Source organism: Sander lucioperca, chromosome 8 (genome assembly GCF_008315115.2).
Source record: "Sander lucioperca isolate FBNREF2018 chromosome 8, SLUC_FBN_1.2, whole genome shotgun sequence".
NCBI classification, from domain to species: domain Eukaryota; kingdom Metazoa; phylum Chordata; class Actinopteri; order Perciformes; family Percidae; genus Sander; species Sander lucioperca.
The window spans coordinates 38,546,077-38,573,933 of NC_050180.1; the positions used below are offsets into that span (position 1 = coordinate 38,546,077).

The 27,857-nt window shown below is 40.1% G+C and overlaps 1 protein-coding gene and 3 long non-coding RNA genes across 5 annotated transcripts in view; 1 reads left to right on the top strand and 3 right to left on the bottom strand.

The window, feature by feature from the left end:
* Window positions 1-235: 235 nt before the first annotated feature.
* Window positions 236-19,789, bottom strand: LOC116062892. The gene is made up of 3 exons (XR_004108139.2): window positions 19,777-19,789; window positions 3,981-3,983; window positions 236-357 (listed from the first exon to the last, which is right to left on the bottom strand). It is a non-coding gene; the product is annotated as an uncharacterized LOC116062892 (long non-coding RNA).
* On the bottom strand, window positions 4,546-5,877 carry LOC116062777. The gene is made up of 3 exons (XR_004108098.1): window positions 5,826-5,877; window positions 5,469-5,561; window positions 4,546-4,700 (listed from the first exon to the last, which is right to left on the bottom strand). It is a non-coding gene; the product is annotated as an uncharacterized LOC116062777 (long non-coding RNA).
* The window catches only part of il1rl1 (interleukin 1 receptor-like 1), a 39,022-nt gene continuing 18,721 nt past the window's right edge, over window positions 7,557-27,857 (top strand). Inside the window, exons 1-5 of one of the 2 annotated variants that reach the window (XM_036003804.1) lie at window positions 7,557-7,661; window positions 14,204-14,267; window positions 15,885-16,119; window positions 16,251-16,434; window positions 17,103-17,253. In XM_036003804.1, coding sequence (XP_035859697.1) covers window positions 14,207-14,267; window positions 15,885-16,119; window positions 16,251-16,434; window positions 17,103-17,253 — 631 coding nt within the window. In that variant the 5' untranslated portion in view covers window positions 7,557-7,661; window positions 14,204-14,206. Of the gene's footprint in view, window positions 7,662-14,036; window positions 14,122-14,203; window positions 14,268-15,884; window positions 16,120-16,250; window positions 16,435-17,102; window positions 17,254-27,857 lie in introns of those variants that run through there. The other variant, XM_031316379.2, reaches the window with a different exon arrangement.
* On the bottom strand, window positions 24,468-27,804 carry LOC116062846. Its single transcript, XR_004108118.2, has 4 exons — window positions 27,707-27,804; window positions 26,750-26,757; window positions 24,652-24,654; window positions 24,468-24,553 (listed from the first exon to the last, which is right to left on the bottom strand). It is a non-coding gene; the product is annotated as an uncharacterized LOC116062846 (long non-coding RNA).

The window sequence follows — 27,857 nt, forward strand, 5'->3', positions numbered from 1 at the left end:
TTAGGGCTGTATCTTTACCCTAACTTGCGAGCTGTGTGGCTGCATTTACATGCAGGTGTGCTGGCAAAAAAGCAGTCTTTCCATTCATTTTCAATGGGGGTAACGTGAGCGTTTGCTGTGGGCTGTGGTGTGATTGGGCCGCAGCGACACAATAATACCACAAGAAAGTTTTTAAAACGCTATGAGGGTAAAAACATGAAACAAATGCACTTAACTGTCTGGAGTTTGTGTAACAGCTGACTGTTTCCTCCTCTTTTCTTATCTCTCTTTCTCCGTGAAATGAAGCTGCTTTTAAGTGCGGTTGGAAATGTAGAGATCTTTAAACGATCTGACGGAAAACAATAATTGTTAAATATACTTGTGCCACATTGGGGGGTTAAAGAACACAACAGCATGTCACACAAATGGTCCTATAAACATTTCACACTTAAGTTGCACATACGTTTATATTTATTTGTAATATTTCAACTGACCGATACAGGTTTTTCAAGGCCGATACCGATTCCGATTATTAGTAGTTAATGAAACCAATAACCGATATTTGGAACCAACATGCATATACAGTGAATATGAAAATCTTTAAGTCAAAATTAAAATTTTGGAATGTTACAAATTCAACACAAAACCTTGTTTAAATGCTGTAAGCAATTAGTTAATAAATAAGAAACTTTCAACATGATACACAGTAAAAGATAGTCAGATAGTGTTGTGGGCGGGACATTAAGTCAGACTCAGTGGTGAGTTAAACCGAAGCAGAGGGACAGACACGGAGCTGTAGCGGAGCCAAAGTAGCGCACTTTTTTAATTAATTAACTTTATCGGTTATCAGGCAAATAAAACACTGATACAGATAATCTGCCAAAAAGAAACGGCCCGATAAATGGTCTATCCCTTATTTCAACGGGGAATACCACTGACTTCAATCAAGGCTGAGAAGCTCAGAGTTTCCTGGGCCCTGGTCCTTCACAAAAGAAAAAACATTTTGTAAAGTGGACGATTAACAAACATGTTGAACTGTTGTTCTGAAACTGATCTGGCTAGACTGAAAATGAGCAGCCCTGTTATGAAGTCATTCAGTCATTGTGCGTAAATGTTGAAAAGCACTTAGTCGTCTACTGAGAAAAGCACTTACATCTACTTTCCTACTTAGTTGGAATCGTAAATTGGGATGTATTTGTCTGTATAGCCATCTCTATAGCTTTAATGTCCGACGGAAACAGGGAAAGTATAATCTAGTTTAATAGCCTACTATGCTATAAATATTTTAGTTAAAGCATTTTCACATTATTCTGAGAGCATTCAAGGAAAATAAGTTGATAGACTCGATGATATATGTAAATGAAAAGCACACTATAGATACTGTTCATCAGGCCTAGTTTCCTAAAAGGTTTTCTAGCTATAGGTCCATTAGCTGCTATTGTTTCTTCATAATCCACAGGAAGTCTTAGTGGTAACAGTGCTTGTTATTGTAAGTGCAGCTAAGGTTGTCAGCACCAGAGTCGAAGAAACGTTTCCCTAAAGGGTCAATAAAGTATTTAGTATAATTGAATTGAGCCCAATGTTGTAATTTTTCAATGTCGTGTTTTTCGTCTTGGTGATCAGTTACTTTATCGTGTTTATGTCACAATTTCATCCTACAAAATATGACTGTCAAGACTATCTAGAGTCATAGTTTTGTCAACATGTTAATTGAACAGCGGTGTACATACAGTTTCTTGTTCTTTTACTGCAAATGTACCTCACATCCTGGGGCCTGTTTCACAAAACCAAGATAAGGGATTAAGCCGGGATTTATCAGTTATCCTGGATGATTTAAGCCTTGACTCGGTTTCACGAAAGTGGAGGCACATAAATCACCATGGAGATTTATTCTGTGCAGCTAGCCTGCTCCCGACCAGGCTAACAGCCAGGATTTATTTAATCCTGGAGCCTTTTCTGATCACCCAGCAGTGGTTTTACCCTATTGTTATCAGTCTGGATTAAAATACAACAGGTGCATATTGCTGTTCATTTAAGTACTGTTATTATTTAAAGTTGGGACCATAATATTTTTTAATAATTATTCATGTGACAGTCATCGTTACTGTTATATTGCTGTATGAAGACTGCTGTTCATATTGTTAGAAGTTTGATGAATATATTATGACAGTTGTTGAGATAATTAGAAAAGGCTGATAAAATTTCAAATGTGTTTTAAATGAAGTCTGTTACTAAGGGCAATACATACAATGCTGTACATTTCTATAGTTGACTAATGCACTTTGAATTATTTTAGTTGATTCATTTTTTTAAAATTCTTTAACAATAAGGATCATGTTTGTTCCACTTCCATGTGCATTGTATTTGGCATTCTTAGCACACAAATTGTGTTGTCCAGTAAACTGGGACTATAATTTGGGAGGACTGTACAATTTAAAGAACATATCCTAATTGTACAATCCACCTAAATTATAGTCTTAGCTCACTGGACCAGTAACTATCTAGTGATGTAGGCTACTGTACATTCATGTAACAACAGGGAGAGGACACCTCGTTGGTTTTTGACCTTATATTTAGCTTGGGGGAAATAACTGATGAATATACTCTGTTCCATTCATGTTTACAGTGTGCATGGAATTTATCACTTAATTATCTTTATAGTTTCTAGATTTTAGAGTCCAATTTCTTCAGTGTCTTTATTTTCTATGTCCATATATACAAGGGAGCAAGACATATAATATGTAGAGAAGGAAACTCGTCCTCTATAAAAAATAAAAAAACGCGAGAAAACGCGTAGCAGATAATAGCGGACCGACTGAATGATGATGATAAAAATATACATTTATGAACTACTGCTCTTAACTGAAACCATTCAATCATACTCTAGCATTGTAGAAAATTGATCTTAATGGTAAATTTCCTGAGTAACATTATCTTCTGCTTACTTTTAAGGCAAATAGTACAACTGTTAATTTGTGCAAATGATTAGTAGCCTAATCCTTGAATGGAATGATTATGACTGTTTCAGTTCAGAGCAGTGGTCAGTTAATGTATATATTTAAGCTACTTGCGCATTCAGTCGGTCCGTGATCGTCTGCTACGCTTTCTCTCGCTGTTTCATTACAGCGGCCGTGTTTCTTTTCTTTTTATACAAAAATGTGTTTCACGTCATCATACTTCCACAAGAAGCTGCTGCTCACTCTGTATAAAGTATGTACAATGTGTATTCTCCATTTTGGCATCAGTAAATCTGTGATCGACCTTGCGGTCTTTTGAGGAAAGCCGTGGACGCGCATCTATCTGAATTACTTCAGCCTGGCTCAACCTAGTCGCTCCTCCTCAGCCTGGCTTGGCCTTCGTGAAACGCACCAAGCCAGGATGAACAGATTAGACTAGGTCAAGCCTGGCTTTATCAGTTATCCTGGATTTATATATTCTGCTTTTGTGAAACATGCCCCTGGTGTGTCACAAACAGAGATATGTAAATATTTATGTTACCATCCCAGGTGAAAAAGAAATCTATTAAAAATATACTTTAATAAAGTGTACTAAGTATATTTTCTACATTTTGTACTTTTTTCGTCAAATCCAAGTATAGTTAAGTGTATTCAATTATGTATTAACTTCAACTTAACATATATTTGACTACACTTCAAGTGTAAATAGTATGCTAAAATGGAACAACTTTTTTCAAACTTCAAGTGCACTAAAATACACTAATGAAAATCTAGATTCATAAGCAATTAAGCACACTTACAGTACAATTGCATTTTATCGCCATTCTAATGGAAATACACTTAAAAAGGCATTGCAGCTCAACTTATAGTTGTGTTTAAGTACATTTTGTATATATTGTTATCATACTTGTTACTATAAACTATGTTAATTTAGTATACCTCTGTAATATTTCAAGTGATCTACAAATGCACTTCCTAACTATATTTAGTGCTTTTAAAGTGTCCCACTATGACAATAATGTATGTGAAGTGAAGTTCAATAACAACCTAAACATCATAGACACATACTTTCAGTGCAATGTTATTATAGTGTTAGCAAGAAATGAATTGTGTTTGAAGTATACTTCTTCTGTACTTTTATCCCCATTTTGTTATACTTAAGCATAAATGTTGCTATTATACTACAAGTATATTATATTACAATTAATTTCAAGTGCATTACAACAACAAATTACAAATTGCATTTCAGAAAAGGATCTTTATTACTCACACAAAAGTAACACACAAAATATCCAACTCATTTGAATTAAATGTAATCAAAGCCTGTCTGTCATGGAATATTGCGCAAAAATCAGTGCAAATACCATAGGACACATGTATATGTACCCCAAGCCATATACAACACAAAAGTCCAACATTACAAACTGGGGCAAACAAATCTGGAGCAGTAGTAAAGCCATTTCGAACCCTGTTTTACGCTTCCAGCTCACTTCTACCCAGTTTGAGCATTACCTGCTGAGTAAAGTTGAAAGTGTTTTTCATGCACATGGGGTAGTCCAGGTGCAGGGCGTAGATCAACCCGAAATGGCTGTGTGTGTCAAACGAAAGGACACAAAAGGCCTGAGGCAGGTTGGCCAGTTCATCCATTACCACAGACCCTTCCAAGATGATCCCTACACTGAATGGGTTGAGCTGGGTATTTTCTCAACCCAGGCAGAGAATTCCCACTGGAGTTTAACTGTACGAGTCCTTGTCAGTTACATCCTAATGTGAAAGAAACGTAGTGACAAGGAGAAAACATAAACATGCCAGTTAAACAATGGTGTTTTGTACACCAAAAAGAGCCTGTGACTGTTTATAAAGAAAAGCGTTGTACAATATAAACTGCACTGAGAGTATACTAAAGGATGATACCAGTTTAGATTTTTATTTTTTTTTAATCAAATGCCATATTTGGATCTGTACAGTATATTGCAACACTTTGTCCCAAATATGGAGTTTACCCACTTTCAGTCACAGTCGTGCTGAAAAGATGTAGAAAACTGCTCCCAGAAACTTTGTTGCTATGCAACAATTTTGTGAATCATATGACTCAGTACATTTCACCTTAATTGCTTTTTGTAAACTTTACTGTCACCGGTTGAAACTAACATTAAGTTAGTTGATTAATTGAGCAACCAGAATCTAACATGTGCACTCAGAACTCCCATTTCAGTTAAAGACCCGAGAACATTTTCACAATTTCCAACTGGTGACAGTAAAGTAAAAAAAAACAAAGTGGGCAATGTAAAATGATTCATACAACTTTAGTTATGGTGGTGAGCAATTTTCTAAATCTTTTCAATAGAACTGGGACTGAAAGTGGGTAAGCTATCTTTGTTTGGCAATAAATAGAGACTTAACGGAGGCCCTTAAGGAGACACTGATTGCTGATCAAATCATTCTGAAAATTAGTAGCACTGTTCATTAATGGCTTAAAATGAGACAAATGAGCATGCACCTGCAACATTTACAAAAAAATGATTAACTTACAGAGCATGTCTTGAAGAAGGCAGAAGAATCATCCGCCAAGATGACAGGCAGTCCCCGAAGACATAGGCACCTGATGTGTGTTGGCTCAGTGGTCTGGAAGATAATGGACACAAGAGTAAAACACATCTTGCTAAGGATAATCACATGTATTTATCAAATAAATTCCAGAAATTCCCCACAATGTTTATGTACAAGAGGACAAAAGGGGAGGAAAATGGAGAGGACAGGAAAGAAGGGAGGGGAGATTTGATGGGAAGAAAAGGACAGAGCAGAGAACAAACAAAAGACATAAAAAGAAAAGCGATTAACAGAGAGAGGAAAGAGAGGTAGTAGACTAATGTAGCTAGTCAAACCCACCTTTGTCTGACGTAAAGCTCAGCCAAAAGCTCGCTGGGCAGGCCTTTCTTTTTTTCCTAAAGGAGGTCCATCAGCCTTGGAGAGAAACGGTCAAGTTCATCAAAGAAATTCTCTTGCAGACTTTTCCCCACCAAAAACGAGCCTTTGAGAGGAGGCATAGCTGTATAAATCAGTGATTGATAGCTCACTGCGTAGAGCTGCGGACTCGGGTGTTAGCTATTATTCTACTTGGGCGGGCCGCCCAAGTAGAATAATACTGAAACAGTTGAACTGGTTATGAACTGGTTAAAACGACGGTTTAGGCAATTTAGCTGATATTAGCTAAGCCAGCAAACAGGTGGCTAACGTTGATGTCCGCCGAACTTAGTTTTTGACTAACGTTACTCACAAAAAGCCCCTCCAGTGAGAAAAGTAATTTAGCTAGCTAGCTAACGGATGGCTAAATTAATGTCTATTGACGTCAAACTGATTAACTTCGAATCCTCACAAACAGCCCCCCCCCCAACCCCCACCCCAACTGAAAAAAATGTTTAAACTGTAGCTAGCTAACGTTAGCTTCCCACTACTCACCAACATCCCCTTGAATCCACACACAAACACGGAAACATGAAGTTGTCTGACTCCTCAGCAGCTAGCGATAGCTAAACAATGGACAACGGGAGGGCGAGATCGTTACCAAAGAAATTCTTTGTCGTTACTTAACGTTACTTACCGTCTCTGGCGAGTGTTAGCAGCAACTGGTCTGTCCGGCGGGCGGCGGCAAAGTGACAGCTTCTCAGCCAAAAGCGGATCGCGGCAAAGTAACGGCTTTCACGTTCCCATCGTGCATTGCATTAAACAGTGGAGCGTTGTCACAGTGGCTCATGAGTAGGCCTACAGTTAGTAGCATAGACTGTGGTTAGTAGCTAGTAGTTGGTTTTTTTAGACATACGGAAACAACAACGGAAATCTGTGATTTCTCAGAAATTAAATTGAAATTTATGGAAACAATGGGCCTAACATAACCATACTTTTAGTAATATCATTTATTTATCCACAAACCTGTGCGTTTGTGTTAAATAAAAAATAACTTACTACTTAGCCTAATATCGCTGTTGTTACGTAAAACTCTAATGGGAAAAATAGCCTACTTTCAGATCTTGTGGCTTCATAGCAACTTATGTAGCCTAGGTAAAGAGATGGTCAGAATTGGCACTCTAAGTATGTCAAATTTAATACACTTCTATACAAAAATAAACTTGTATACAATTTAAAATACATTAACAACAAAGTACACTTTCAAAAAGTACATTTAAAAAATAATTTGATTACTGCTAAATTAGTATACTTACTTTTTGGACTCTGAAGTTGAACTTAATTAGCCTACATCTATTTTGAAGTATACTTTTAAAAAGTACATATTAAATACTCTTTAAATAAAGCACAACAAGTAGAAGCATACTTGTTTTATACTTCATGTACTTTATTCATATTTCTAATACACTAAAGTATACTACTTTTTTACCTGGGATGCAAAGGGTGGTAGACAAGCTGACTTCTATATAAACTTAATATACTAAAGTTCTTACAGTAAAACGCACACACCCACACAAATGCTTTGACACAATGCTCTGAATAGATATAGGATATAGGATAGGATATTCTAGTGAAGAAGTGTGTGTTAATCAATGAATGTGTCATTCTGTGTGTGTGTGTGGGTGTGTGTGTGGGGTTGGGTGGTTCTTGCTCTCAACCAATCACAGAGATCAGCGATTAGCAAGCAAAACCAGACAGAGGGGACGAACGAGACAGAGTCTGACTGAATCCACTTCAGCTGTCAGCACACAATTTTAGAAGGTAAGCAAGTGGTTTAATTTGTACTCCTCTATGTTTATTTGAAACTGCATTGAACTGAGTCTAATTTGGAAACTCACCGATCTACAACAAGACTTGCACTTTATTTAATCAATGTATTAGGCTATATAACAATATCAGTTCATCAACCTTGATGAAGATAGGGTACATGTTGCCATCTCAGCAGCCAATAGTTGCAGCATTTTAACAAAAAACTATATTAATCATAACTGCAGTAAGATCTAGTGACCAAAAAAAAAAAGATATAGCCTTACACATTTGTTTTACACCATTTCAAATCCATTCATTCTGATGGTCGAAAAGAGAGCATGTTAGATATTTTTAAATATTGGTTCCGTTTTGCAGCTGTAGCACAGCAATTAAATATTTACACAGGGTTCATACACCTTTTTCGAGGTCAAATTCAAGCACTTTTCAAGCACTTTCAAGGTCCATTTTAAAGATTTTTCCAGCACCTTACACCACCGTAAATTATATAGGCTAGGCTACCAATTAGGGGTGGAACGGTATGCTGAAGTCACGGTTCGGTTCATACCTTGGTTCAGACATCACAGTTTTGTTCGGTACAATGGAGGGAAAAGCATAACAAAAATGCAGAAGGCAATTTTTTTTATTATGGGAGACAAGCGCTGCTCTCATGTGAATGCACAGAGCAGGGGTGTTAAAAGAGCAGCTTCGGTTACACTGAGCAGTTGGCGAATTGTGGAGCAGCGGAGCTAACAGCTAACAGCGGAGCAAACAGCGAAGCAAATGGGCCTGGAAGCCATTTGTGGTCGAGGCGAGAAGGGATACAGCTACAGTACATCCGTGTTTGGTTGTATATGGAAGGGACTAGTTTGCTTCGTGGACCAGAGTGATAGAGAAAGACATGGCTCTGATGTGGACTCACTGCCACTGGACCGACTTGACATGTAGGCGGAGCTTGGGAGCTTCAGAGCTAAGGCGGGGCTACAGATTAGGTGTCCCTATGAAACGCGTATAACAGTAGTTCCACATTACATTAATTCATTTGCACGCAAGTTTTATTTATTTGTATTCTCCGTGTAAATTTATGTACCGAACCGAGACGCCCGTACCGTTTCGGTTCAATACGAATACATGGTCATAGTCAAAATTATTATTTAGTGTTTTATCACATTAAAAGAGATAATGCTATAAACCAGTCCCTCCAGGATTTTTCGCGGGAGCTTTTGTAAAAAATTGTGATAAAAGTTGCGATGTCTTTTGTATGTTTGTTGCAATGAAGTTGCAGGAGACAGTGAAAGTTGCAAAAAAGTTGGGATTTTTCTTTTTTTTTTTTATATACAGTTCTTTAAAAATAAAAAGGAAACTTGTTTTGGGGAGAATAAAACTACTCTGGGCTGAGATTTCCTAGTAACCTTACCAAAAAGGCTCAGGATGCTGCAAATGTTGGTATAATATGAAAATGGCTGGTGGATTTAAGAAAAAAAATTATAATGTATTGAATGAATCACATTTGAACATATGTGTCAGTGGCTTGTTGATCTTTACATTGTTAGTTAATTTCCTAACCTGGCCTGGGACACACATTCATACGGTTTGATAAAGTACTTATTGGACTTTAACTTATCATTAACTTACAATAACGAGCACAGCTGTCCTCAATTTAGGTCATCGTGTCGTCTCATCTCCTTTTTTTCCTGCATCCACCGTGTGTGCTGTTTGTGTGTGTGTGTCTGTGTGTGTTTGTGTGTGTGTGTGTGCAAGCGTCAGTTGCGGGGGGAAAGGAGCTGCAGCCCCGCCCGCTGCAGATAGCCGACAGGATTGAAACGGCATCAACTTTAAAGTGAAAAAACGTTACAGCGTACATTGATGTTAAAATGTATATAGGACGGTCTAAAATGTTTTGCACGGTCTTTCGCTGTACGTTTTGTTGGTAAATGTGAGATGTTCGATTCACATACAGCTCGTCTTCATATCACAAACAAGGAAATGATCAACCCGTTCTCACTCCCGCTTGGTCATTGGCTCTCAGAGTGCACGTGGGACTACTGGGATTGGTTGAAGTCGCGGGAAACTTCAGGTTATTGGTCTAATTTGCGGAAAAATTGCGGTGATTGGTCAAAATTGCGAGTCGCACCAAATTCGCGGTGATTGGTTGAATTCGCGTGAATTGGCGCGATCGCGACATCGCGAAATCCTGGAGGGACTGTATAATATGAAAATGGCTGGTGGATTTAAGACAAAAAATAATAATTTATTGAATTAATCAAATCTGAACATATCTGTCAGTGGCTTGTTGATCTTTACATTGTTAGTTAATTTCCTATCCTGGCCTGGGACACACATTCATACGGTTTGATAAAGTACTTATTGGACTTTAACTTATCATTAACTTACAATAACGAGCGCAGCTGTCCTCAATTTAGGTCATTGTGTCGTCTCATCTCCGGTTTTTCCTGCATCCACCCATGTGTGTCTGTGACGTGTGTGTGTGTGTGTGTGTGTGTGTGTGTGTGTGTGTGTGTGTGTGTGTGTGTGTGTGTGTGCGCGCGTGCGTCAGTCGCGGGGGGAACGGAGCAGCCCCGCCTGCTGCAGAAAGCCAACACAGAAAGCCGATAGGATTGAAACAGCAGCAGCTTTCAGCGACTTCAGAGTGAAAAAACGTTACAGCGTACATTGATGTTAAAATGTATACTGGTTGGCAGGACGGTCTGAAATGTTTTGCACAGGCTTTCGCTGTATGTTTTGTTGGTAAATGTGAGATGTTTGAGTCACACACGTCTTGTCTTCATGTCAGAAACATGGAAATGAATTTGACCTGTTCTCACTCCCGCTTGGTCATTGGCTCTCAGAGTGCACGTGGGACTACTGGGATTGGTTGAAGTCGCGGGAAACTCCAGTTATTAGTAAAATTTGCGGAAACGTTTCGGTGATTGGTCAAAATTGCGAGTCGCACCAAATTCACGGGGATTGGTTGAATTTGCGTGAATTGGCGCGATCGCGACATCGCAAAATCCTGGAGGGACTGGTTTATATGTGGTCAATGCCATCAAGAGCATGCCAAACTTGTAGGTGGCAGTGTAATGAGAAGCTCAAGCCCATGTTAGCCAATCAGAATCCCGAAAATAGCAGCAACAGCAACAAATCACTTCCTCTCTCTTCTCTTCCTCACTTCCTCGGCTGCCTAAACCTCCGTTTGTCTCAGTTTACATGCAAACGTGCAAACAAAGTTTTCCAAAATCTCCACTCTGGCCGGAGGTTTTAGAAAGACTCGTTTTCAGAGGCAAATTCTACGTTTGCGTGTAAACGAAGGGCACAAACAAAGAGAAATGTCTCAGTTTTTCAAAATAACCATGTACGTGTAAACAGGGCCTCAGTGAATGCCAATGTCGCTTTATGTCTACAGTATGAGTATTAATGCAGCTGCTTTCTAAAACATATACTTGATTGTTTCAATCTAAAATCGAGGTGATGGCTCTTTAAATTAAATGGTTTATCAAAGTTGCTGATGTCTTCATGAAAAACCGTTTGTGTTTATCTGTGTGTTTATCGGTGTTAAATTGAACCTGCAGTATGTCAGTCATATCAGGAGAGGAACTTGCTGTATAAAAGATAAGCTTTCAGAACATAAGTTATCTTCCACTGCATGCATGTGCAAACTGCTGAGGCATGCTTGTTGCATCTCTCACTTAGACAAACATATTTCACTTGAAATATTGTAACTCAACCACACTACCTTAATTACTATAATCTACCTACTCTTCACAATTTCTGTGTCCTGAATGATAAAATTACGCTAAATATTTTACAAAAGCTAAAGAACTGTTAGTTCTAGCTCTAATTAAGATGATGACGGTCTGTTGCGGCATAGCTCTCTCTCTCGTAGCCCTTTCATGGAGCTCTCGCAGCTCTTCGTTCAATAAACTGTCAGTACACTTACAAAGTTCTCAATGCTTCGGTTAACATGTAGGGACCCTCACTATGCTACCGTTGAAGTTTGGTGATATTTTGAGCCTTTTTAGTGGTATAAATAGCGATTTGTTTTTACTTTCCCTGTACCCCGAATACTAGTGTTGTAAGCTAACCAGCGGTCCGCGCTAGCTTCGTTCAAGCTACAAACACAATCAATTAGCATGAAAACATGTCCCAGAGAACAACAGAGTGGGTACATCTCCGTTATTAACCCCTAGGTAAAAGTACAAATAACCAGAAACATATTTACTTTAGTAAAAGTAGAAGTACCACAATGACCACCCTACTTAAGTAAAAGTAAAATGTACCTGATTTTAAATGTACTTTATGTATTAAAAGTAAAAGTACTTGCATAACGATTTATTATCTTAATCGTAGTTGCATATTACCATTTAATATGCAAATAAGAAAAGTTAGTTTGTTAGTTTGCACCTTGGTCAGTGAGGGCACTGTCTCTATCGACCCGTGATTTACAAAGGTTCAGTTATTTTGATGCTGAGCTTCGACAGTATCCACACTACCACAAACAAGGCCTGGCTTTTAAAAAAAGTTCCTATCCTAACCAGCATAAAACGGAAATATGTTGTTAGAATTAGAATGCGGTTGGTTTTATTCACGGATGTATTTTAAGACGGTTTTGTGTGTGAAGCAGCGGATGTGAAGAGGTCCAGCAAAATAAATAAGATATGAATGCGTCTTACGCAGCCTGGCGGAGAAATAAACGACGCTGTGGAGAGAAATAGATGGCAACTATGATTTAAAAACTGGAATAATAAAAAACAAACATTTTCACTTTTACCGGAGGCTGTATTACCGAGGGTCAGCGGCGCCGCGCTCGGGCTCTGGAGCAAAACTCTGCACCAAAATGATTTATTATTTTTATTCAGGAATTCAACTGTCATCATGTAAACCCGAAAATACAAATAAAAAAATCATTAAAATCATCCAACATCCAATCCAATCACTCCTTCTCGTGGCTGCCTGCACGTGCACTTTCCCTGGCCTCATGGCTGCAACTTGCGCTCTCTTCATCTACTCTATAACATAAAAAGGGGACAAAAAGGTTGTATTCTTTTGTAATTAACCTTTGGTTAAGTATTTCAACCCCAGACTGTGGTGTCCCTCAGCTGTGATGCCACCCTGTCGTCTCCTGACGGGGATGGGTGCTTTTTATTTTGGAGACGAGGAGGACTTTCGGAATGTTTTGGAAGCGGGTCGCAGGCAGAGCGCCCTGAACCATCTGTCGGACCGGGAGCTGGCTGCAGGATGACTCAATCACCATTTACAGTTTTTAATGTTCTATCAGACTATAACTACTCGAGTCTGCTCTTGAGACTTTGCTCTAATTTTTGGGACAATTAGGGCAGGATTCGGGACAACTGCTTGGATTTTGGGACTGTCCCGAATTTTTCGGGACGTCTGGTCACCCTAATTGATTCTACTTAAGTAAAGTACAGATACGTGAAAACTTTACTTAAGTACAGTAACGAAGTATTTGTACTTCGTTACATTCTCCAGAGCGCAAATCTTTTTAGAATTTGTCACATATTTCGCTGTTCGTTGTTCTGAGTTCGCTGTGCAGTAGCCTATGCACCGTCAGCTCAGCTGTACTTCATGGAGGGGAGAGACAGCACCCGCTGCCGAAAATGACCTCCCCCGCATCTGTCCAACACTGTTGTAAATGCTGCAGTCACTTCTTGATCATAAAGTATTTCACATGCCCTGCCTCTAGCCCAGCTGATACCATTTAAAATACAGGAGGCATCTTTTTGACCAAGAGCCATGTTGTATATTTCATGTAACTAAGACAATCCTAGGTTCAAGTGCAGCCAGTTGCATGCAATCTGTATGCAATAACAAAGACTTAAAATACAAACTAAGCAATCTAACAGGGCAAACTCAAATCCTGCTGACAGTCATGGTGGCATGATGTCCCAATAGGCCACATCCGTTATGATAAGAATTCCCTACAAGACTTGTTTTCTAACTTTCATGATCGTATCTAACTTTCATGATCGTATCTGTAGTGGCAATCTGTCGACAAAAAATGCCACTACAGGGAATTTGAAGCCATTTCCAACTCTTGCTGTTGCAAAAAATGAGGTCCTCCATCGTCGTGTAATTAATTCTTTATTGTATAAATGTATTTAAAAACACATACAAAAGACTGACTTGAAAGATTAAAAAACGAACAGACGAGATCTAAAAACCATCATTATCACAGAGTTGAGGTTGAAAAACTGTGTGGCTTCCTAGACTCAAAAACTCGTTACTGGCTCACCTGTGATTCCCCTGGCTGATTAGCCCATACACACAGGTGCGCAGGTGACGTAACCTAACGAACAACCCATTCACACAAACCTACCACCCACACACACCAACATGCACACACATCCAAATTGGCCACAACAGTATCGTTCTGTGGGCATGAGGGACAAGATAGTCAGCAGTTTCAGGAAAAAGCATTGTGGTTAAAGGTTCCTGCAGGAGTGACTGAATAAGACCAGTATGTAACATGTGCCATGTTAATTATGCAATAAGAAGCAAAACCATGTTGTTTAACTTTGAATGTGCACTGTCTCTTTCAGAAAATGGACACTTCCCGACTTCTCTTCCTCATCTTCATGGTGATAACTACATCTGAATGTTCAGGTAGGGTACTCATTATGATGAAGAGTGCATTAATGGTTTATGCAGCTGCAACCATGTGAAAAGTCCATTCCCATTGAACCACACTTGTGGGTGCAGTATATAGACTCATACTGCTGAGGCTGCACATGTAGAGGAAGTACCCACTTCAAAGCAAAAAAAGAAAATATTTGCAGCAGACAAGGCCAAAATATAATGGATGTTATCCTGTCTGTATGTTTTGAAAAGTAATTTGTATTTATATTATGTATTAAAAGAATATGGTTGTAATAGTCTATTTAATTTCCTTATTGTCAACAAGTTCAACGAAAAGACCAAAACCAACAATGAATGTATCTGACCAGTACATCTTATTCGTCTGTGCCATAGAGCTCCATTGTTGTCCAGAAACTATTAAAAACATATCAATCAGCCACATGTTCCTTCTTACCATGAAACCACACTGTAGTTTATTTTCATGAAATCCTACACACGCCGTCCTGCTGCTGGAAATACTTACAGAGCACCAAATCCACAGCTGAAAACAGTTCTTATAGATGTACCATTTACTCCTGTTTGAGTTACGTTTGTTAAAAACTACAGTGCCGGGCGTTTTTAGGATATTACTTAATTAATTAATTTTTTGTGAAACTCTGTTATATTTAAGGATGTGTTTTATGCATTGAGGTTTAAGTATTGAGATGGCTAACACATTGGTTGGTTCCTTTCATGGGATTTGTTGTTAAAACGAATTTGAATAAAGCCAGCCTTATCCTTTAATACAGCATAAATATAAATATGATAGCACTAAATATACTTATACATACTAATACAGTTTATCAGTTTAACAGTTTTTCTGTCTGTAACTACAAGTTATGTCACTATTTCTGTGAGGTCTGCCATAAGTCGTTTTTCCTACCCTCTAATACTCATAGGAGCATTTTATAAGGGGGCGGCTGTGGCTCAGGTGGTAGAGTGGTCGCCTACCAATCGGAGCTTTGGTGGTTCGATCCCTGGCCCTGAACTCCGAATTGCTCCCAATGCTGCGCCATCGGTGTGTGCGAATGTGTGCGAATGTTTATCTGATTAGCAGGTGGCACCTTGTATGGCAGCCTCACCCACAGTATATGAATGTGTGTTCATGGTAAATGGTTCCTGTACTATGTGAAAGCGCTTTTGAGTAGTCGTTAAGACTAGAAAAGCGCTATATAAATACAATACATTTACATAAATAAGCGCCCCTAGCAATGGCAGGAAACAAGACCCACAGGAGCGTTTTCTGTCCTCATATCTAAACGTAATGGTTGCGGTTTTAGACATGTCGTTATTGCAAAATAGTCGCAGTTTGGTTAGGAATAGGCACAAAAAGTACTTTGTTAGGTGTAGAAAAAGAGTACATTTGTTACTTCACTTCCGTGCGTACGTACTGTACATGACGTAATTACACACAGAATGGAGAGTGATTTAGTTTTATTTACTACGTTAAAGTTAAAATTACTCACTGTTTACTTTTAATCATTTGTTCTGCATTAGTACTGAACCTATTCAAGATTGTTTTTTTGTTTTTTTACATAACCAGGAATTAATAATATTGTGTCACTTCATCACCATTATTTCTATCATATTCTCTCACATTTTCAGGGACAGCCGAGCCCAAATGCGAAGTCTTGACCATCATGAAGCCGTCATACACCCTGTTGGAAGGGGAGGCATTTTATTACGAGCCTGATGGAGACAGTTTTGATGAAAATATCATATGGTACAAAAATGAGACTGAGAATATCCCCACTGACAAGAACGAGACTGTACATTACCATGGCGAAGCACTCATTTTCTTAAACCTCCTCCCTGAGAACTCTGGCAATTACACTGCCTTGTAAGGATACTTCTGTCTACACAAGGTTTTGTCAACTGAGTTCAAATTCATTATCTTTTGGTAACTCTACCTAATGATCTGTTAATACAGTCCCTGATCTGAATCACAGAAAACTATTGCTTCCTCTACAGGGAAAAAGAATCATCAGGAAAGTGTTACAAATATAATGTGGAAGTTAACGTTGTCAAATCAAGCCATATGAAGAACTTCCTCAACGGAGCAATCGCTAACTCAAACACTGACAAAAAGATCCCATGTCCAGATTATGTCGAGAAACCATGTACAAAGTTGAACGGAAAATACACGTGGAACAAGGTACGTTTGATTACAGTGACACTAAAGTGTGATGTAATAATCTATTGTTAAAATACATGTAGTAGTAGTAGTAGTAGTAGTAGTAGTAGTAGTAGTAGTAGTAGTAGTAGTAGTAGTAGAGAGCCAGCAGTTCTGTTAAGAGTTGCATGGACTCAAATGCAGAAGACACGCTGAGCATGTAAGCTTTACTTACTGTAGTCAATGTTCGGAACAGCTGTGCTCTTCTTTATTCTTTGTTACACCTACAACATTAGGGTTACTTTCTGAGTATACCAACTAGACACTATCTATTTTCCATGATAGTACCAAGTAAGTTGTTCTTCCTAGGAATCTTTGAGGAAATACCAGTTACCAGTAGGCTTGTAGGAAATGGTTAACAAATGATGCTTCATTTAACATTGTTTTAGAAGGCAAATTGTATTGAAAAGTAATAATTATACATTTTTTATTACATTATTATTTAATATATTTTGGGCTCTTACATGTACATTTAGCTGATATAGTATGCTAAATTGCACAACATTTACATTCAGAGTGATATCAGTTTTCTTTCTTTTTGTAAAACCATTCAGTTTATTCCAACATGCTATACTGACATGAACACTAAGGAAATGATTGCCAAGGCTTCAAAACAGTGTAAAATCTTATTTTTCCCCAAAAAATTGCAGGACAACAAAACCCTTCAAGGTCACCATGAAGCTGTTCTTTGGATTCATAATGCTAACAAAGTTGACGAGGGCATCTACACGTGCATTTGTACCTGGACATACTACGGCAAGGAGTACAACTCGTCAGCCTCCAGGGAGATGAAGTGTGAAGGTGAGAGATAAGTTTGGGTAGTAAGAATCTAAATGAGTTCAGGAGCTTGTTAGTTAACTTAGGCTACCTGTTAACTGATGCATGGGCGTCAGTTTGGTTTGAAATGTGCTGGGGACAGAGACGCATTCGGAAGTACATGTCCAGAAGTGCTGGGTACAACGACACATTCATTTTTCTCTTTTGCGCAGGTCATGTTTTGAAAGACGCTGTCCTGTAGCTTACTATTGAATAAAAACGTGGTTTAATGTACGTAAACAATGATCAATGATTACCAAATGTCTATCTCATATTGCTCCTCATAACCACTGAAAACTGTCAAAAAAATCTAACCCAAATTATTATGGACGTTATCTGACATTAAGTGTTTCTGCTTCACATTTTCAGCAGGGCAGCAGAGCGGCTGTGGGTTGACTCCCCACGGTTTTCATGGGGTTTATAAGTCATAACGTGAAAAAGCTTAACGTGGTTTGATGTACCCATTTCTGGTTTGACTTTTTGACAGTTTTCAGTGGTTATGAGGAGCAATATGAGAGAGAAATTTGGTGATCATTGTTTAGGTACAAGCTTTTTCCTCGCCATAGGCACCAATGAAGAAGACAACGCTAATGTGAGATAACTTATATAATCGTTGGATTCCGGTTTAGTTCTTTTGACAGGCTTAAGTGTTCATTACAAGATATGGCCGTGAGAAATTTGGTGATCATTGATCGTTGTGTAGGTACATTAAACCACGTTAAGCTTTTTTTCACGTTAAGCAGAATGTGCCGACAGGCAGTGTAGTGAACAGAGAAGCATGCAGCCAGCGCAGCAGCAGAGCGGCTGTGTCTGTGCCTGCCCTGTGGGGATAGAGATTGTTGTGGATTTTTTGGCATCTGTCGCTCAAGAATTATGTGTTATGGACTTTTTTTTAAACTAAATTGAGCTCGAGGTTTTCAAAAAAGTGGTGGGTACAAATGACTCATGACGAATTCTGGTAGGTACGCGTACCCACCGTCCCGGTCAGGGTACCTGATTTGGTGGCCTTTTTTTTTTTTTAGATTGTTGCAGCCCAAAATGCCTGATTTTGCGGGAGCTTTTGTAAAAAAAATTGTATGTAAATTTGTATGTTTGTTGCAATGAAGTTGCAGGAGACAGTGAAAGTTGCAAAAAAAGTTGCGATTTTCTTTTTTTGCATAGTTCTTTAAAAATAAAAAGGAAACTAGTAAGAATAAAATTACTCTGGGCTGAGATTTCCTAGTAACCTTACCAAAAAGGCTCAGGATGCTGCAAATGTTGGTATAATATGAAAATGGCTGGTGGATTTAAGACAACAAATAATAATTTATTGAATGAATCAAATTTGAACATATCTGTCAGTGGCTTGTTGATCTTTACATTGGTAGTTAATTTCCTATCCTGGCCTGGGACACACATTCATACGGTTTGATAAAGTACTTATTGGACTTTAACTTATCATTGCACTTACAATAACGAGAGTAGCTGTCCTCAATTTAGGTCATTGTGTCGTCTCATCTGTGGTTTTTCCTGCATCTACCGGCGTTGTGTGTTTGTGTTTGTGCGTGTCAGTAGCGGGGGGAACTGTGTGAGCAGCAGCCCCATCTCTGCCCGCTGCAGACAGCCGACAGGATTAGCAGCCGCTGACTTTAGAGTGAAAAAACTTTACAGCGTACATTGATGTTAAAATGTATACAAGTTGGCAGGGTGGTCTGAAATGTTTTGCACGTTCTGTCGCTGTACGTTTTGTTGGTATGTGAGATGTTCGAGTCTCGTCTTCATATCGGAAACCAGCTCTCTCTCACTCCTGCTTGGTCAGTGGCTCTCAGAGTCACATTAAAGAGCGCAACAGTCCCGCCCACAGCGGGTTCCGGAAGTAAAAATACAATGCAATTTCTCCATTGACAGTTGCAGTATAAGCCATAAAATCGTAACCGTCGATGGTAGACTTAAAACCAGCTTGCCGATATGACTAAGCGATTGTATATGCTCATATAGACGCCAAAAATCATGGGGCACTAACCTTGTTTAGAGATAAATGTCTTTTATTCGCGATGTCTTGGATAAGTACTTCATTACCCACAATCCTGAACAATCCCACAAACCCACAGTGATGCCTCTGATTGGTGGAACTCATGCTGGTGATGAGAGGGGGAGGGGGAGCTGCCTGCACAATCCGTCACGAGTGTCGGTACACGATCCGTTCTGCACATGCGCAAAATGTTCGCGCATGCGCGGTTGTGCGAGGATTTACGACACTGCACGATCTGTTCCACGCTTCCGGTCGACAGCCAAGCTAACGTTAGTTTAGCTAACAGCTAATTCGGCTAACTGCTATCTGATTGTAGCGGTCTGCCGTTAGCCTCCACAGGCAAGCTAACGTTAGTTTAGCTAACGGCTCATTCGGCTAACTGCTAGCTGAGACAGCATGTAATAACTTTAAAAGACCCTCAAAATAAAACTTGAAAATAAACGTTGACATATATAACAAACACGTAACATATATAACAGCTGTTACGTCAGTTCTACTTTACTTGTGCTCATTTAAAATACAATTACTCAATACTTGTCTTTATTGTTATTACTGTGAAGTCTTAATTTAGCTGTAGCCTGCTTTTCCCATTAAGTTTGAGTTAACGTTATTTTAGTCTGAATCTAGCTGTCACTAGCGGTTAGCCGAGTTAGCTGTTAGCTAAACTAACGTTAGCTTCCCGGTGGAGGCTAGCCATAGGCTAGCGTGGAACAGATCGTGCAGGTCGTATCCTCGGTAAAACAGTATTATCTTGCGCATGTGCAGAACGGATCGTGCAGGCAGAACGGATCGTGTACCGACAACGAGGATTTACGACCCAAGGGGGTAAGCTTCTCCTCAGACTGCGAACCTCCTATGGCGCCATTTTAATGCTACAAAGCGATCACCCCCCGTTAGCATCCCATTGACTGCCATTCATTTTGACGTCACTTTGACAGAGAATAACTTTACATCTGAAGAGTTTAAAGACTCTATTTGTCCATTGTTTGTTTATTTCTAAAGAAACACGACAATGTATAAAAGGCTCCATTACCTTGTATCTCATGTTATGGCTCCGTAGCAGACGTTTTTGTAAAAATAGGCTAACAATTGTGTCATAACCACGCGACTTACTGTCGCATAGTAGAGGAATTACCGTGTAGTACAGGAGAAGCGCGCAGGCAGTTTTGTCTCACATTAGCTGTTTAAGTGTAATTACTAGGGCCGGGACTCGATTAAAAAAATTAATCTAATTAATTAGAGGCTTTGTAATTAATTAATCGAAATTAATCACATTTTAATTGCATATAAATATTTGACCTGAGAACAGTGAGAAGTAATTTTTTTCACATGGATTTTTAGTATACCATTGAATAATGACTGAATACATAAACTTAATCAACAAAATATTGTTTATTTGTGTCAGTCCAGCAGACCAGTGCAATGTTTGCCATTAAGTGTAGCAATAGCATATTTAGAAATACAGTACATTTCAGAAATTCAGGTAGCCTATAGATAGGTAGGCCTTCTGTAAACTATGTTTTTTTAAGTAAAACACAATACTTTCAAGTACATTCAGAACATTGGAAACCCTGACTATTAGAAAACATCTCTCTGTTGCTTCAGAGGCCATAACAGACTAAGTCAAACTCTCAATAACCTTGGCCAAAACAATAAATTCAACAAAGTGCCAGTTGCATCAACAACATAATACATAGTTCAACATGAAGTGTACCATTTAAAATAAAATAAAAAAAAGTGCCAGTGATTGACCTCAGTCCCTATTCTTCCAATATGAAAAATAAATCTCTCTGTTGCTTAGGCCACTGTTTGATCAACATTTCAGTAACAACAACCTCATTGGCCTCAGGATACCTCTATGACTATTTCTTATACTTCTCTTTCAGCCAGTTGCTGAGACAAACTAGCCTGTTCACATTTTCAGAGCTCAAGGCTGCCCTTTTCTTTTGAACTATGTTACCTGCCAGTGAGAAAAGTCTCTCACAAGTGACAGAAGTGGCAGGGGTGCCCAGATACTTGCGGGCCAGGACAGAAAGCTGTGGATGGGCTCCCTCATGAGTGGACCACCACTGCAGTGGGCAGTCTGTTTCACTGATGGTGGGCTCTGCCCTGTAGCGGGCCAGAGCCCCGTTGGGCCCCTCTTCATCCTCTGATTCAGAGTCTGAATTAAACAGCAGGAGGCTCCTCTTCCTTGCTGGCTCCTCTGTGGGTTCTGGAGTGGCTCTGTTTGGTTCTATTCGCAGCAGTGCCTCAATGCTGGTCCACACCCCTCCTCACTCTCCTCTTGGTAGACACTTTAGGTCCTTAGAATCAGAATCAGGTTTATTGTCACATCACAGATTTACAGAGTAAAAAGATGGGTGAAATTAATGTTCATACATGGTTCCATAGAAAGAAAGAGGGGGGAGGGGGGAGGGCAGGGGAAAGGGGGTCAAAAAGAAAGAGAAAAGAAAAACAAAGAAGACCATTACACGTTACCTTAAAGCGTGGGTCGAGTGCTGTAGCCACCCTGAGCCATCCATGGTTGAGTGTATCTTGGCGTTGAGACAGGTCCTTTATAAAGTCACCCTTGAACTTCACCACATAGGCTGGGTCGTCATCTGAGACCTCCATGGTGTGGGTCAGGTGGCGGAGAGCAGGTAACACAACAGAGCACGAGACATAAGTCTGTCACATATCTGCAGAGGATAGTTTAGGAAAGTGATTATTGTGCCAGTTAATAGTAGATTAAAAACAGTAGCAACTTTATAATAGTCATAGTGATATTGATATTCAGTACAATAAATTTAAAAACAGTTGGTGGGTGTTTACCTGCATGGTTTAAGGAGGGTCTCGAGCCTCTGCAGTCTGTCCCACTCTGCTGTAGTTAACATGGTGAGCTTGTGCTTCTGTTTGGCTAGAGTAACCTTCACAGCCTCTTGGTTCTTCAGCAGACGAGAGATCATGAACAGTGTCGAATTCCACCTTGTGGAAACATCCTGTACCAGTGGCTCTTGGTCTTGTTCTAGTTGTGTTTGCTCCTTGTGCAGTTCCTCTGTGTTTGAGGGGCTATGTTTAAAATGCCCCACTATTTTACGGCATCTTGCCAATGTGGCTGTGAACCCGCTGTCAGCAAGGCAAACTGTGATGGTCCTCTGCAACACGTGAGCAACACACGGCATGTGCTGGAATGTGAGCTGTCTCATTGCAGCGATCATGGTTCGGGCACTGTCTGTTCCGATTGTGGTGACTTTTTGTGTGATTTCCCAGGCCTCTGCCACAGACTCAAAATCTCCTGCCATGTTTTCAGCAAAGTGCCTAGTGGTGGTCTTCTGGATAGTTAAGGCAAATGAGTGAAGACGCCACTTGACGTCAATAAAGTGTGATGCACACCGAAGTAATTTGAATTGCTTACCGAGGTCCAATGATCCCCAGTCAGGGCAACACAATCAGCTTTCTCCAATAAATTCTCTTTATCTTCCTTTTCATTGTCATAAAGCTGCTGTACTCTTTTTGTCACTGTCTTTCTGCATGGCAGCTCGTATGTTGGGTCAGACGACGCAATCTGTAGTACATTTTGCAGGCCCTTATCTTCTACCATTCCAAGTGGTCTACAGTCGAGTGCAATCCAGTGAGCCAGGCCGTTGGTTATTTTTTCAGACGTGGACTTAGTTACACTGGTCCTGAAACCAGTCATCTGGTGGAGTGTGGGTTGGGTCCTTGTAACTTTACTCGGAGTCGGGCTAACGTCCACGCTAACTCCTATGTGTTTTGCGTTGAGGTGATATTTGAGGCTCGATGTGCTGCGGTGATACGCAAATTCCTTGTTGTATAGCTTGCACACAACCATGCTCTTGTCGACGCTTCCATCCTTTCGTTTTTTAAAACAAAATTTCCCATCCACGGGGCCAAGCAAAGCGGTCTCGTCAGCTTCTTCGTTCATGTTCACTGTGGTTTGTTGTTGTCGGAAGTCAAGAACGCTAGTTGGTGCTCCAGTATAATCGGTCAATAAGTGTGGTTAAAATTATGTTATTTTTTTTTTGCGTAATTAATCTTAATTAATGCGTTAAAGTCCCGGCCCTAGTAATTACTAATGTTTACTATCATTTTAGTGATCAATAATTAGCCTGTGCCTATGTTATCTCCTTACATATACCTACGCTCTCCGTCTCTGCAAGATTGGGAATGATTGAGATTTCTCTTGGCACAGCTACCAGAAGACTTAGAACTTTCAGACACGTTGCTCAGTTGGAGGCTGCGCAGTAACGCTCAGCGCTCACCGGAAAAGTGCTTCTAACGGCCTTCACTGGTCTCCGTCCAGAGCAACGGGATCTGTTGTTCCATTCTTATATACAGTCTATGTTTACGACACTGCACGAATCACGATCAGTTCCACGCTTCTGACGTTAGCCTCCACTGGGAAGCTAACGTTAGTTTAGCTAACAGCTAATTCGGCTAACCGCTAGCTGACAGCTTGATTCAGTCTAAAATAACGTTAACTCAAACTTAACACTGGGTAAAGCCGGCTACATAAGCCGTTATATATGTTAACGGTTATTTTCAGGTTTTATTTTGAGGGTCTTTTAAAGTTATTACATGCTGTCTCAGCTAGCCGTTAGCCGAATTAGCTGTTAGCTAAACTAACGTTAGCTTCCTTTGTTCAGTGGTGCGCGGTGGTTTATGGGATGAGTAGTTCCTTCGCTCTGAGATGACGATATGTACAGTGTTGTACCTTTGATTTTTTTTTTTTTAATTTTCTGTTCGTTTTTTCACTCAAAATGATATGTTGTATGTTTATGAGTCACGTCCCATCTGGTTAGCCTAAGGCATGGTCTAAAACTTTTTATATACGGATTTTTCCAGACGTCTATGGGAAAAATGAATGGGAATTTTACTTCTGGAACCCAAGGTCTCTCGGACGAGGGGCGGGACTGTTGAGGTCTATACTGATGTAAAGTCTGGCACGTGGGACTGCTGGGATTGGTTGAGGTCAAATTTGCGGAAAAGTTGCGGTGATGGGTCAAAATTGCGAGTCACACCAAAGTCACGGTGATAGGTTGAATTTGCGTGAATTGGTGCGATCGTGACATCGCGACATCCTGGAGGGACTGATAGACCAAAATCATCCATGGGTTTCCTAGCGGAGTGTTCATACCTCTAGCTAATGCTAAGATTTCAGTCAGACCATTTCACAGTTTTAAACAAACATTCTAAATGGACCCAAGTTGATTTCCTGACTGTATATGAATGGCATCAACTGACAGGAAGTTAACAAGGGGCCAGGCTGTTGCCTAGCTCTGAGTTGTCATGGTGATGTGTCTGGCCCAAAGTTAACTTCCAGTCTAGCTGCGTTTGTTTACCATTTAGCTAGGTTTTACCGGTGAATATGGCACCGACTGCAAACGCATGCAGTGAAAGTGAGACTGATGAGCAGACTGAAGTTGGGTCCGGGTTGTTGCGCTGTTGGGTGCAACCTGACCTCAGGAACAATCTCCAAAATAAAAATGTTTCAGTTTCCTAAAGAAGAGGGGAGACGGCGAGCATGGATCCCTGCTGTGCGAAGAGAGGCTTGGCAGCCAGGCAAGAGTTCAAGGATCTGTAGCACCCACTTCGTTTCAGGTAACAAACTCATGTTAAGTGATAGCTAGCTGCCAGTAAAAAAAACCTGCAATAGTTATAAATTACCTCACTAAATTGATTGTAGCTACCTAGCTAAACTGTAACGTTAGATCAATGCTACGGTGCCAGTGTTGTAACGTTAGTTGATACGCTTTAGCTACATTTTGACTAGTATTGTGACACCCGTTTCCAATTACTTGACAGTGTTACATTACCCGAGTATTTTCTGTTGTGGTAATCTAAGAAAGATTACCCAAAACATAAGAGCAACATTGTTTTTCCATCAATGTACGCTATACAAATAAATAACCTAAAGTTACAGTAATTTAATTGCGCCAGTATGCTCCCCTCTAGACCCAGTTTGTGTCTCATGTGATCATGGTTTTTAAGCAATATCATAAAAAGAGTGCACTTTTTACACAGGAATAAACATGTACACAGGGATGTACAGTACATGTAACCATATGTATGGATTATGCCAGGAATGTATGATGCTCAGCAATGTACAGTATTGTCAACACTAAGTGTTTCCATCACTTGTTTTATTTTAGGTGCAACATCAGTGGACCTATGTCACCCAGATTATGTTCCATCAATATTTGCACACAAATAAGACATCCACGGGAAGCCAGGGTAGACAATCTCTAGTTGTGTCCATCGATTCACCTTCCATAGAGGTCACCCACTTCTGCTACTTGGGCGGAGTGATATGCTTTGCAGCACCTGAGAAGCCCCGAGCAGATCAGCAATGCTTTGCCTTTCTGAGAATATAGTTCCCAGTTTGTATACGGTTAGAAGATGGCTGTGTCTCATGTGACCTTGTTATTTGTACATGCTGTGACTATACAAATCACAACATGTAAATAGGAACATGTTGGCATTATTTTGTCACTTATTCGGAGCACTAGGCCTAGTTGGAACCGATTACCTTCAGGATCTGTGCTAGGCTAAGCTACCGGTGGAACCGTCAGACAGAGTTAAAACACGCACAGAGATGAGAAGGGTATGTATGGACTTATCTAACTCTGGGGGTTACGGTGAATAAGCTAAAGTCCCAATAAGTCGGCGTGTTCCTTTAACATTATGGTTAACTGGTGGATTTGTTGGAGACATGTGAACCATAACTTACCTTCAGGGCTTTATAAAGCTTCTTTGGTGACCCATCTGGATTTAGTGCGGGAAGGCAGAGGGGAGCTTGTAGCCGCATATAGAGGGTTTTCACGACGCGTCATCAGACGCGTCATCAGACCCGAAGTCGCCATGTTGGAGGTACTCCGCATCACAACAAAGCACAGGCACTGAAGTAGATCCCGAACGATGTCAAGGAAAATGGTTAATTATTGCCGTGTTTTAGGTTGTACCAACAGGTCAGACCAAGAAAAACATTTGGAATATTATCGACTTCCAAAAGTTATTAAAAACCAGGGAGAGGAATGCCAGAAGTTATCAGAGGAAAGGAGGCGCTTGTGGTTGGCAAAGATCAACCAGGATCTACGAGGGAAAAATCTGTCTTGTTCGGTCTTTGAAATGAAAATAAACGATTGAGAGTCACTTGGCTACACCTTGAGTATCACAATGATATCATACAGTTAAGGTTAGGTTGATTAAAGACGTTATTGCATTACTTACTCAGGCCTTCACAACATAATGGTCGTTAATGACTTGGTACTGCGTCTCCCTCACCCATCCACACACCATCTGGTTATAGGCCTCCAAACTTTTGTAGGATTTAAGGTCTTCCGCTGTGTATGGGCTCGGCAAGAAAACCAGGTAGTTGACTATATCGGGATATGCAACTGAAGGAAGAATCACCGGCCGCCATGGGTCCAAGAAGAGGGAGCCAACTTGTAGGGATCTGCACCGCCAGTAAACTGTAATTTCTCAAAATATCACGCCTTTTTTGTGGTCTAAGTCCTTCCCTATATGCCTTTGCATCTTGGACGCGTTTTGATGAGCTTTTCTGTTGTTTAGATATAAAGTATTAAAGCATCCAAAGTGCACAATACTCCATTACTCCATTCAGTTGTTTACACCGAGTGCCTCCAACATGGCCGCGCATCCAGGTTACCGCCCAGAATGTGACGTCGGTGAAAACCCTCTATTCTTGCAAGCCACTCTGGAGTCCATCCTGGACACACTGCTCCACAGTAACCAAAATCGTGCCCACATGACTACACACCTCTCCATTGTGGCGTAGATCCAGATAGACATTCAATTATCAAACGGATAAATGGCAGTAATGAAAAAGCTGATCCAAATGCTATTGTCAAATGTACCGTTAACTAACGTTATATATGGCCATAGGCCTACTTCCCCTGCCATGCAGGTGCAATGGCCGCTTTGGACTTTGCCGGACTTTGTCGCAACGATCAAGGCGGAGTAGCGTTTAGAAAGTGTCTGACCTGCCTCGATTTCCTCGTAAACGACACCGGTATTTCCATTTTTGTAGGTTAGGATGCTTTTAACTTTTCCGTAACGAAAATAGTTGTAGGCATCCAAGCTGCGATAACGCATCCTTTGTATATACACATTCGCGCTCAACTAGATATTCAAATATGTGTATCTGACCAACCTCCGGTAAATCAGACAGGTCCGGAGAGAAAAAATGTTTTCTCATCATTTTGTCGAACGGGTCTGGTAGTGTAACTTTATCGCATTTGAGTTAGGCCAGCTAACGCTTCTTTTCTTCGACTGGCAACCCCAAATAATACTGGCTAGACATAGTTTTAACTACAGTAACAAGCTAACGCAATTCACTTGTTGTTGTTTGTAAGTCAAGTTTGGGCCATAGTAACGCACATGCGCAGTACTGTTTGTTTATGTTGTTACCGTTGAAAGCGTCTATCAATACAGAACACTAACATAACTCGGAACAAGGAGGTGAACAGGGCATTTGAAGGCATGCAGGCCTACATTCTCCCACCATACAAAGAAATTAGTATTTGATTGTACTGATAAATGTATGGACATTTGTGATTAT